The sequence below is a fragment of the Zootoca vivipara genome, chromosome 1 (assembly GCF_965207765.1).
Source record: "Zootoca vivipara chromosome 1, rZooViv2.hap1.1, whole genome shotgun sequence".
NCBI lineage: Eukaryota > Metazoa > Chordata > Lepidosauria > Squamata > Lacertidae > Zootoca > Zootoca vivipara.
Window position 1 is genome coordinate 43,280,247 of NC_142582.1, and position 12,759 is coordinate 43,293,005.

General features: G+C 44.8%; 1 protein-coding gene across 1 annotated transcript in view; it reads right to left on the reverse strand.

Annotated features, from left to right (window-relative positions):
* KALRN (kalirin RhoGEF kinase) overlaps positions 1 to 6,244 on the reverse strand; it is a 367,102-nt gene extending 360,858 nt beyond the window's left edge. Inside the window, exon 1 of the mRNA XM_088652331.1 lies at positions 6,009 to 6,244. Coding sequence (XP_088508457.1) covers positions 6,009 to 6,081 — 73 coding nt within the window. The 5' untranslated portion in view covers positions 6,082 to 6,244. The remainder of the gene's footprint in view (positions 1 to 6,008) is intronic.
* Between the last annotated feature and the right edge of the window lie 6,515 nt (positions 6,245 to 12,759).

Sequence of the window (12,759 nt, forward strand, 5' to 3'; positions counted from 1 at the left end):
CTACTGCCAGGTTGAGCTGGATAACAGGGCTCTTGAGGGTCCTCCTAGTACTCACAGTGGGAACCCAGATCAACACTAAACAGCAGCTCTTGCAGGTCAGTTTCTAGCTAAGGCCAACAGGGGAGAGTGCAGTGTGAATATGACTCTCAGACTGGCAAATCAGAAGGCAGATAAACTACTTATTTATTTTTAGGAGAGATACAGTCATTATGGAAGCCTTGTGGAAAGTTAATGGGTGGTGGCTGTAGCTCATAGAGCATGCGCCTTGCATCTACAAGCTCCTTTGCATTTCCAGTTTAGACAATAGGATCGGTATGGAAAAGGCCTCTGCCAGGGACCATGGAAAGCGCTAGGAAGGGCCTATCAGCATTCAGTGGTAGAGCACATGCTTTGCATACAGGTTCAAAGTCCCAGATTGAATCCTTGAATCTCCAGTTAAAAGGATCAGGTGGCAGCGATGGAACTCTATACAGTAGTTGTTTGAGTCAGAAATTAATGTACAGTGGTCCCTCGACTTACGAATTTAATCCGTTCCAAATGCACATTCGTAGGTCGAAAAGTTTGTAAGTCAAAAAAAGCATTCCATAGGAATGCATTGGAAACGGAAAAATGCATAAGTCGAGTAAACCGCATCTAAAATTCATAAGTCGAGAAAACCCCATTTAAACCGCAACAGTTTTCCTTTCGGATGTTGAAAAAAAAGTAAGCGTGTGACCATTTTTTTCGTTCGTAACTTGAAATTTCATAAGTCGAGTACTTCGTAAGTCAAGGGACCACTGTAGCTAGAACACCATCTGGTCAGCTTGTGATGGATACTTCTTAGCTTTTCTAGATTGAGGGACAAATTGCTTGGAGGCTTGAGAGCTCTCACATGTTCTTTAGATCCTTACACTTCCCTCATAAAGCAGTCAAAGGTGGGCAATCAACTTGAGTCTTAGTTGTGGTTAACGTTTCCTTGAGAGAAAGTAAGGTCCTGCTGCCTTGAAAGAAGTGGTGGTTCTAATTCTCTTAAAAATTTAGGTCCAGCTCATGTGAGCCATTATTTCCCGGTATACGATGCACCACTTTTTAAAATAAGGTGCTGGAAAAAGATGGAATTATAGGTAATACTCGATACCTGGATCCATTTCAGTCCAGTTTCTGGCCTAGCTATGGTAAAGAAAGTGCCTTGGTCATCCTGGTGGTGGATGACCAGGATCAGAAAAGAGAGAGGGAGGAGATTGCAAACCTGTTCATTCTACAGATATATCTGTGACTTTCAATATCACTGGCCATGGTGAATGCTACATTTATGTAGAATTTCAGAGTGCTCTATTCGTGACTATGTGTAATGAGTAACAGAGCCACATTACCAAAAAGGCAGATCAGGCACCAGTCTATGAGCCCCACGCCTTTTAGGAGCACCACCTCTTGGTTTATTAAAATTGTTGGCTGGTAAAATAAAAAACGTAATTCAGGAGATAATTTGCAAGTGTGGGGAGAGATTTCGACTGCCATGGGGCCTCCCCAGGGTTTAATCTAGCACTGATGAGTAAGCAGCAGGCTATAAATTATGCTGAGAATATATCCTGGACCGGAATGGCAACTATGTACTGAAAGAATCAGTGAGTGGATTAATCTGCAACAACAAAATGTACCTTTATAGATGGGCTTATTGAGGAGATACAAGGAAGCTGTTTGTTCCTATACCTTCTTGGTCTTTCCATCATCACCTATGGAATGGCCAACTAGCAGAGATAGTGCCAGATGTGACCCCAAAAGTAATTTTATCTGGTCTCTCCCAAACTTTAATCAAGGGTCTGATAAAATGTTTCACTTGTAAGGGGGGAAAAGTTTCCTTCTTTCCAGAGTTTCACTCAGAAGGAAAAGAATCAGGTTTTCAAATTGTGAAAATTAAATACATTCCATGCTGCAATGTTATGTCCCTAATTCTGTATTTCACATATGTCAATGTACATACTTGTTTGAATTTTTACTGTGCCAGGGTGCATATGCTCCATAAATTAAGAGCATAAAAAGAAGACTGGTGGATCAGACCAAAGGCCCATCAAGTCCAGCATCATGTTCTCTGTTGCCAACCAGATGTCTACAGAAAATCCACAACAGCACTCCCACTTGGACACTGGTATTCTTAGGCACTGCTTTTGATACCAGAGGCTATAGACAGCCATCGTGACTATTAGCCAATTATAGCTTGATTCTGCATGACTTTGTCTAATCCGACTTTAAAGCTGTCCAAGTTCTTTGCCATTACTACATCTTGTGGCAGCAAATTCCACACTGCTATGTGAACCATGTGTTGTGTGAAAAAGTCCCTTCGTGTCTGACCTGAATTTTCCACCATTCAGCTTTACTGGGTGGCTGGGTTCTATTATTATGAGAGATGAAGGAAAACTTTCCTCTGTCCACTTTCACCACTGGGAAACCTTCTGTTAGAAGCCTTCTTCAAGTAGGACCAGCAAATATGTGCTTGCTTTGATCCTGCAAGCTGCTGCCACCTCTCACTTTCCTTGCCCCAAAGTCCATATACTTATCTTTGGAACAGCTAAAAAGTGGCAGAAGATGCAGTGGCAAGCACTTCAAAGGACAAATAAAACATCTCCCTCCCCCTCCCTCAGTGACTTGGGCTACAAAGTCAGGGTTCCCAGCAGGAAAAGATGCTCTGCTGGGGCTTGGGGCTACCTGCCACTTCAGCCTTCTCCCAGCTCAAGGTTAGGTATCTGCAGCTTGGAGCAGAGGAAGGGGGAGGAAGAGGTTGTGGTGGGCACTTCGTGGGCACCCTTGGACCTTTGCAAGCATCTGATATGAGCACTTACAAAAGTACATTTTGGAGGAGGAGTAGGGTGCTTGTGCATCTCCAAGAGCAACATATCCTCCCATTCGTCAGAGCACTATCTGGAGAACAAGGTGGCCCCTGATCATGCAAGAGTTGGCATACTATAACTAAGACTTCAGGGAAAAACTTAAAAAATTAACTGTAGTGCTATAGATCAATGACCCAAAGTCCTTTCTAATTGCACCAATGGAAATTTTCAGCACAGAGGTTATTGTTTCTGGATTAAAACACAGCATTTGGTTGTTTATGAATGCTCTCTGTACTAGAGTTACTTCCTTGAATACTTTGTTGACTGCTAGCATCTCCTTCCCCTTCCATTTTATGGTATCTATTAACACTGAGAACGGCAACTCTAAGCACTCAGAACACAAGCATACACAAAGCAAAGAACCAACAGAACAAGAAGTCTCCCTAGATAAATGGATTTTTTCCCCAATAAGAAGAGATTTGATTTTGCCATGCTTGGGCCCACAGCCAAATGCCTAGATCTGTCTTTCACACTCACTCGCTGTTGTTCATAATTCTTTGTATTAATTTAAAAGTCTGCCTGTTAACTTATCATTACAAACAAATGACACTTCTTTGCATCTATGAATTAATAACAAATTCTTGTGTGAAACTAAATCATAGCATGTACAAAAGTGCAATGGAAGGAGAAGCTTCTCAAACGTCAATGGATATTAATGCCAAGAAATCTTCCAGGAAATCCATGGGGCACCTAAACAGGATTATAATCATGATTATTTTGGTATAGAATTTATGGCAGAGCAATCAGAAAAGGAAACATCTGATCAGAACATTATTTTTAGTAGCATTTCTTGCAGCAGAAGTGTCACTGAGTAGTTACCTAAACACACACTCTGAAATAACATTTGAATGAAAAGCCAACAGTCTGTAGAACTAAAGGCATGGGGTGGGGGGTGGCTGGGCTGGAGAAAATTGTTTTAATAGCGTCCATTAAACCATGCACAGCCCAAAGGCACTTGCACACCAGAGGGCTATGAGAAATCTATAATTGCTTTGCTTGTAGCCTTCTTAAGGTATCAACAGGCAAATATCCATCAGCACCGTGTGGCTCCTGAGATATACACACAGCCAGACCTTATTATACTTATCCTCTGAGATCAAAGCATATTCACATAAATGGGGTGCAGCCTTCCATGGAGGGCAGCCAGGGGGCCTGTCATGGATCTGCAGGAATAAACTTCTTGAAAAGTTTGGGCGATGATGCGATTGTTCTGCTGTGGCTGGAGGAACACTCCGCGTGACTGATGATCAGGCCTGAACCAAAGCAGGAGAGAGAGGCAGCTGGAAAAGCAAAGCAGCTGTAGTTGCAGGAGTAAAAAACAGCCTCAGTCTGGAAGGGTCAAGCCTCCATCTAAAGGGAGCATTTAATCCTTCACTATCCTTAATTAAGGCTCTGCCAAGTTGCCTGTAAGTCTCCCCCTCCCCATGGAAGTTCTGCTAGTGGAATTGGAAAACACTGGAGGACTGTGAGGTAGGGTTTTTTTTTTCTTATACTTTCATCAGAGCTAAGAACACAATTTAAGACCAAACATATAGGGCTCTCCTGTGTACATGCAAGTTTCACAACCACCCCTCCCCCATCATGCTCTCTTCTGATGTAGGCGCAGCTGCTTGTATTCAAACTTCTGCTGTTATGTTAGTACCCTCCCCTGAAACCAGAGAGCAAACACCAATCCCCAGGACACTGAATTACATCTTGACATGCCCTCTAAAATCACCTACTGAAAGACTTTGCCTGGAAAGTTCACAGCAGAAAAGCCTATACCTTGCTGAAAACCAAAAATCCACACCAGCGAGGTCTTCACGCACATATGAATGCAAACACCCACAGCTACACATACTGCTTGGTTGGCTAACACAGTGCACAAGTGGAGCCAGGAGCCAAGGAGGGGATTTATGCAAAGATTTCATCAGGGATAATCGAAGGGAGACACAAAGCACTAAGATCTGCAAACAAAAATAGGGATCTTGGTGCAATTTCAAACATGTCATCGAGACTAAAAGCACAGATTTGTTACCTGCAGAATAGGGAGGGGGGTCAAATAGGTTCCACAATAACTATTTATGGTCCCTGAATATTCTCCTCCCCACCCAGGATCCTCACTCTCCTTACTCATCCAGCAAGGTAACATAGATTGAGGCAGCAGCTCAAAGATGGCTAATATCTAAGCCTCTGGCTCCATCGCCAGACCCAACCTGTACACCAGCCAAGCTTAAAAGGCGTCTTTAAGAAGCCAGCATCTCGCCTAGTCTACACAAGAGGCACACACCATCATTCAGCCCCTCGTTCGACTTAAGGCTGTAGGTTGGGGAAGATTTCGTGATGTTTTAAAGAGCCTGAAGTACAGCAGGCGATCTGAAGGGGTGCGAGCGTGTAGTGGATGGGTTGCAACCAAGCCTGCTCTCAGGTTTCCCAAAAGTGATCGAAGATCGCCCCGTTCCTGTGCGAAAAGCGAAACGCAGCATTGTGGGTTATATGCTGTATGTATAATACTGATGAACCACTAGCCATGAAGCCCAGGAAACTCAACATACTGTATATAGGTTTCATCCCATATATATATGGGATGAAACCAGCAGGACGGAGAGCGAAATATCAGTCTGCTTTGCCTCGTACAACGGACTGACAGCCAACAGTTTGCCCCCTTTCCAGATCCGTGGAAACAACCCAAAGCGCAGCGCACAAAAACCATCGTTGTGCCTGGAGACGGCGGCTTCTCCCTCGAAAGTGTCTGTCTGTCGTTCCGGAGGAGCGGCAGGGGGAGGGCAGAGGGGGTTGGGATATACAGAGGAGACGATAAGTGGGTTTGGTTTGTGGTGGTGGGTTTTTATTTTCGTCCAATAATTACGGGTGTGGGGAAACAATGTATAGCGGAAGACGAGGCAATGAATCCGGGGGGGATCAATTGGGGATCCCCTTCTTTAGGGGAGCCCTCCCCCCCCAAAAAAATACCTTCCCCCTGCTTCCCTCAAAACAAAGGGAATTCAACATCACACGCTCCGCAACGTAAACCATCACCCGAGATATGAACACTGTCTACACAACACACATCACCAAATCTCGCCTCCAGGTCTCGCCGGGGCGCTGGCAGCCCAGCCTGTCTCCCCAACCAGCCCCCGCCGCCGCCGCCCCTCTGCTCTTTACCTGTTCGGAAAAAGGCATCCACCTCGGAATCGGGAACTGCCCCTTCCTCCGCTGCCCCCTCGGCGGGGTTCATGGCTGGGCTCGGGGAGGAGAAGCAGGGGGCTCAGCGGCAGCAGTCACGGCAGCAGCAGCAACGATCCCGGCGGCTGGGTAACATCCAGTGAGTTGGGGAGGAGGAGGAGAGGAGAGGGGCGAGAGAGAGAGAGAGAGAGCAGGAGACATACACACACACACACACAGGCCAGGAGGAGGGAGGGAGGGGGAGGGAGGGCGTGTAGGGAAGAGAAAGCAGGGAGGGGAGGGATGGAGGAGCCTTCAGCAGCAGCCAGCCCGGGCGAGCCCCATCCCTGCCAGGGGGTCTGTTGGGATCTTCGACTACTCCTGCCTGTCCTCCGGGGGGGGGGGTCCCCGCCTCCTCCGCCTCTTCTTCTTACCCCAAAGGCGTGTAGACACACACACACACACACCAGTAGCGCCTCACGCTGCGCCCGCCCCTCTCCTCTCTATTGTTCAGACCTGCTCTCTGGTCGTTCTCTCTCTCTCCCCACCCACCACCACCTCCACCTCCTCCTCAGCTTTTGCCGGCGATCCCCCTTCTCTTATTTGTTCCACGAGTGATATTCTCCCCCCACCCACCCAGCTAAACAAACAAAAACCCACCCATCCGAGGTAGGGATATACAGTACACAGAGATGACAGCTTAGTTTTCGCCGTGCGCCACCGGTACCACCCACCCGTCCGTCCGTCCGTCCACCCGCACGACAACACCCCCATCTCTTTTTTTAATCCTCATTGTTGCAAAGCAGCTTTGGCAGGACTTCCTGAAAGGAGGCAGGAAAAGCTGGGAGGCGACGAGCCGCGTAAAGGGAAAGAGAGGGTCGCGTGCGCTTGAGGGAGAGGGGAAGTGCCCTGGGCGAAGATCAAAGGGGCTTCCTCTTTCTCTTCCCCTCGCCTCAATCCCCTTAGTTCGCTCGGGCCACCTTCCCTGTCATCGCAGTTGTTCTCCCCCGCTTCAGCCTGCCTTTCCTTCTCTTTCTTTCTTCAGCCCACCTAACCTCCTTCCCCCCTCCCCACCCTTTCCATCTTCTGATTATTCACCTCCGCTTGCCCTTTCATTATAGAAGCAGCAATTAAAATCCTTTCCTACTTAACCAGACCGGAAGAGTAACAAGCAAACAAGAGGGTGTAGGGGCTGGGCAACGTTCAGGTGTGCAAGGAAATCCACGGTGGGCAGCCAGGGAAAGAGATGGGAGGGGGTGTCTAGCTAAGAAAAGGGCAGGGAACTGGCTCCTGTTGAATTTCAGAGAGCGAGAGATGGAGGGAGGCGGCAGGAGAGCGGCTCCACAGACGTCACTTTGGTAATTGTTGCAGACTGTTGTATCAGTTGGTTTCCAAACAATAATTAGGAGGCTTGACAGTTTCCAGAATAGGACCTGAAGTTCCATTTCTGAAGATGCCCACAAAGGTTTGTGTGAGAGAGGAAGTGGAAAGAGAAAGGGAGAGAAAATACTGTACCATGTTTCCAACAAGTCACTTCCCCCTCCACCCCACCCCTAAAGGATACTTCCAAGGTAGCATCTTTGCAGCTTAGAATTCATAAGAGGGGCTGCCTGTGGCATCAACACTCTGCATCACTTGTTCTGCCCATTTCTACACACTTCCTTCCCTTTCTATATCAAGTAAGTGAATTTCTGCCTCCTAAAGGCTCCCAAGATGATGCGTTTAGACAGCGGAGATCAATATTTTTATGACGGTGGGGGAAGGTGCCTCTGTAGCTGAGCCAGGCCAGGATTACATGATGGAAGCACTTGGAAGTATAAGTGCTCTGTCCCAAAAGACTCCATTTAAATACTAGTTGGAAAGATACATACATATTTACACAGGACGGAGTGACACTGGATAGTGTAACATCATAACCGACTCTGGTTTTTCCTGTGTTTTATGCTAATCTTGCTCCGTTCAGGTCAGTAATGTGTGCCATTGTAAAAAATAAAATCTACTGTTAGATTTCTAAAGCACATGGATACCTTCTGGGGTTGTCAGGTATTTGTACCCAGCTGGAGCGTCTACCAGTATTTATTACAATGGCTTCAGAAGTATAACATCCACCCCCACAAAAATATTTAGACATCATAGAAAGGTTTAGAGGTTGTGAGATGGGATCAAACATTTGCTTCTTGCAGCAGTATCCAAACTACCTTGTACCATTTAGTAACAGTTGCCCTAGCTGTAGAGTTGGACACACCTTTCATATCTCAAAAACTGTTGTCTGGAGAAGGGAATCCAACCAGTGGTTGGTAGCATGACTGGTTGTTGTAGAGAACCGTTGTAAAGACATGATCAAAAGACAAGACTAGGGTTATATACCCCCTCTAAACTACCCTTTCCCTCCTCCCTCTGTTGAAATCAAGAATGTAAGCTGCTGGTGAGCAAGGAACTGGCTAATTTTGCTCATGCTACTTTGTAAAGTGCCATGTACAGCACATAGATGCTGCTGCTCAATAAATAATAAGTGCCTGAGCGATAAATTAGAGGTAATTAAGAATGTAGGAAAAACCTTGCTGGAACAGACCAAAGGCTCATCTAGTGCAGCTTTTTGCTCCAACCAGACACCTATTGGAAGACCACAAGCAGTACATGTGCGCAATAGCACTCTCCCTAATAAAGAGCCTTCCCCAATAAGTGCTGCCCTCCTCTTAATTAGCATATTCTGAATTCTCATAAAAGCTCCTCCCCACTACATTTGCCTTATGAGAATAAGATTTACAGTCATAGGCTATAAACTTATTATGCCATAATAAATCTTAGTCTTTCAGGTACCACAAGGCTTAGTTTTCCAACTTCCAGTCATTGCTTGTTTTGCCATGCGTTCCTGTGTCACCTCCGATGTGAACAGCATCCTAATTCTAGTCTCTGTCATGCTCCTGGCCTGCTTAACATAGCTAGCTCCATACACTGTGCTGTGCCCAGTCTCCCGAGAGTTCTCCAGTCAAGCCTGCTCCAGGTACCAGGAGAACTGAGCTTCGGTGGGTGAATGCAAGGAGCAGGGGCTTCTCAATTATGGCAGCAACATTGTGGAATGCCCTCCCCAGGGAAGTCCACCTCGCGACATCTTTGTGTACTTTTCATCACTTTGTCAAGATGTGGTTCTTCTAGGGAGCACTTTGGAGGACAATGGCAATTATAAGACTTTCCTTCTGCAGCAGTGATAGAAAATGGCAAATCAGCCCAACTTTTTATTATTGCTTTTTAAAAATGAGTTTTGTTTGATTTTTGTATTATGAACTTGCGTTTATTATTTTATTGCAAGTCGGCTTGAGTTCTTACAGGAAAAGAAGAAGATTGAAATAAATAGATAAGCAAGAATTCCACAATAATAATCAGCTTTGGTTGATCTTCCTGATTCGGCAGTACAGCCTGAGAGGCTATGTTGCACTGACATTTGCCTGGTTATACTCCAGGAATATCTGAGGCTGCCGGTGGGCTCCAGACATTGCAAAATCTGCCCCTGAGCACAAAGGCCTCACTTCAGAGCCATAGTTTATTGGTAGAGCACATGCTTTGAATGCAAATGATCCCATATTCAATTCCTGACATTTCTAATTTAAATAAAAGGATCAGCTAGTAAGTGACAGGAAAGACCTTTACTTGGACCACTGTCAGAGTGGCCCATCCTAGACAGACAAATGATAGTCTGATCTGGTATGACAGCATATTTACTGATCCTAAACATTTCTATACAAACAGGTGTGCCTTCAGAAGGAACTTCACTCACCACTTACAGGGGGAGCAAACAGAGCAAAGAAAGACACTGTGAACTGTAAAGGTGCCATCCAGCAAAGGCATAATGGGCAGCATCCTTCACCATATTTCAAACAACATGCTTTTGTTCATTTGAAACACATGCATTTCCTGTTACGGTTAAGTATAAATAAAAAATTAAAAACCTTAAACAATTATTTTAAAATTAAGGTGCCACTCAGTGTTCATGGGTGAACATTTTTTGCACAGCATGAGACTTTGGCAAGAACAATAAAAAGGTTCCCAAATTTCCTGCCTGACAGACCCCTCCCAAAATTTTACCTTCTTAGCACCAGTTCATCCACACTGTTCGCTACCTGTTTCAATTCTTTTTTAAAAAAGTGTCTTCCCCCTGACCCCTGCTTTATTATTCCCCAAAATGCAATCCAGCCAATCACAGAAAATGATGTGAATGTGATGACATCATAAGGCCAAACAGCTACTGAGATTTAGCGCTGTGACGACATCATTGACGGCAAATATAACCAATTCAGTGAGGTCAATGCTTTCTGCCTCACATTTCTCTCAATCTGGATTGGCAGGGAGGATAAGGAGCGCAGTTGCTATGATAGCTGCTACTTCCGCCTCCTAAGTAAGATGGGCAAAACTACACAACCCTTTTCGCAGCTTCTGCTTAATACTGAATATATTAAACTTGGCCTTTCCCTTTTACCCCTCCTGCTGAATTCTGTTTTCTCCCTTCTTATGGCACCACCTGGAAGGATAGATAAATGTCGTTTACTGGACCAACATCACAATAACCTTCACAACAAAATGAAAAAAGGAGTGATTTAAGAGGCAATAAATCTGGTTGCGCTGGGTATATGAGAATGTCACACATGTGCTTGTAAAGGACTGCTGGGTATTGCTGCAGACCATGATGTGGTGATCTACTTCCCCATCCATGGAAGATACTGTGGAAGTAGATCACTGCCCAGTCCAGACCTCTTGAACTGCTGCAGTTGGGAAGAGGGCAGAGGATGGAGGCAGAGTTGGACCAAGGTGAACCCAGGGAAGGAGAAAAGGCAGCTGGAAGGAATCCCATGAGAGATTTAAGTGGAGAGGCAAGCCCCAGTGGGTGGTATCAGGAACAAACAATCACAGACTGGGGTGACCAGAGTGTCCAAGGAGAAAGGAAATCAGAGCAGAGGTCAAGTGGAGAACACTATTCCCCAGCTATTTCATTGCTTCATTATTTATTTATTATTTCATATAATTTATACACCATTTGATTGTAAAAAAAACAACAACCTCAAGGCCATTTACAAATTGATAAAAAATAAAATCAAGAAAAATTCACAACATACTTTAAAACATAAAAATTATGATCTAAAAATAGATTAAAATTACCTCCACTTACTAAGCATCTGGGGAGGCTTGTCTAAACAAGAATATTTTTAACAGAAAGCTGATGAGGGCTGTCTGTGGCAAAGGACAAGATAGTACTCCCCCTCCCCATTCCACGTCCAGAAGTTGTTCAGCTAGGGTTGCCATTCATCTGGCTGAATGTCTGGGAAAATCCGGACTTACGGCAGTTCATGCTGGCAATGCTGCTTTTGGGAAAAACTTTAAAAAGCCTAAGAACTTTTCTGTCTGGATTTTCACTGTTTGAAATATGGCAACCCTAGCCAGGCATCAACAGCATCCTGCTGAGAGCAGCCCTCTCTCTTAGGGGCCACATCACAAACTACATGGCCCTCACAGTTCTGTCCTCCAACAGCTCTCCATCATTTCTACTCTCTGCCCTGAAGTTGTGCAGAAGGTATTGTAGGTACACAGCACACAATTTGTAATAGAGGCAAACATTATATGCTGAACATATTTATATATCTGAAATTGAAGGAACAAATTTTATGCAAAATAAACTTTTCAAGATTGCTTTTTTCTTTTGCTTTGTATTGAAATATGGAACAAGGTTTGCATTGCACTGTGAAGGACTGCTGGTTTCCAAGTGCAGTAAGAACTACCACCAACTGAATCTGACTGTGCTTACTAGAAATCAATGTGAACCTGTCTTTTAAATTTGGATATTCCACAGTACTGATGAGATTCAAAATTATTCATTCATTCATTCATTCATTCATTCATTTTTAACCCCTGGATAGCTTTGGTCCATAGAACTGGCTGTGCTGGAAGGAGTATGCAAGATGGCCAGCTTGAAGAGTGTGCTAGAGACTCTTGCATACTCCTTCTCTCCCAGATCCCACATGTTTGAGCAGTCTTACTAAGCCACAGTTTGCTTTACCATGCTGTACAAACCAGTTCACTGTGACTAGAGCTTTTGGCAAGAAACAGGCACTGAATGCTCAGCATTACCAAAGAACACAATAGCAGCTAGCCTTTCCTTCTGATTATAAGTTAACTTTCATTGAAGAACCTTAGAATAGATCGGGTCAATGTTCCATCTAGTCCAGCATCCTATTCTCCCACTGGCCAACCAGATGCCTATGGGGAACCTGAAAGCACTGAGCTATAACTAGAACTATAAGCTGCCTCCTGCATAACAAAACAATGCCCTACTTTCAATGTCACAAAGGTTCCAGGTGGAATTCAACATTGTGCTCTTCCGATTGTTCCATCTGCATAAACATTCTTACTTGGTAGACGGAACAAATCCTCTTCTCTTCCCTCCCCCCATGGTTCTAGGGATTCTTCTGACCCCCTCAAAGCCAAATTCAGGGACACAGGGGTTGTGTAGTGCGGAGAGAAGAGGGAAAGCCTTGTTCTGCAAGTGAAAGTCCTTAAGTCTTTGATAAGGCAATGCCCAGAAACATATTTACTGAGCAGGAAGATGGTCTATACATGGAGTGTCAAGTGTCTTATTGTCAGTTTTTCCTCTTATTAGTAATGTGATCACTCACAGGACAATTAGTGTTTCCACACATGGAAATTATTACCCTGAAATTATAGCAGTTACTGCCACCAGTAAAAAAGTATGGCTTCAAACCGT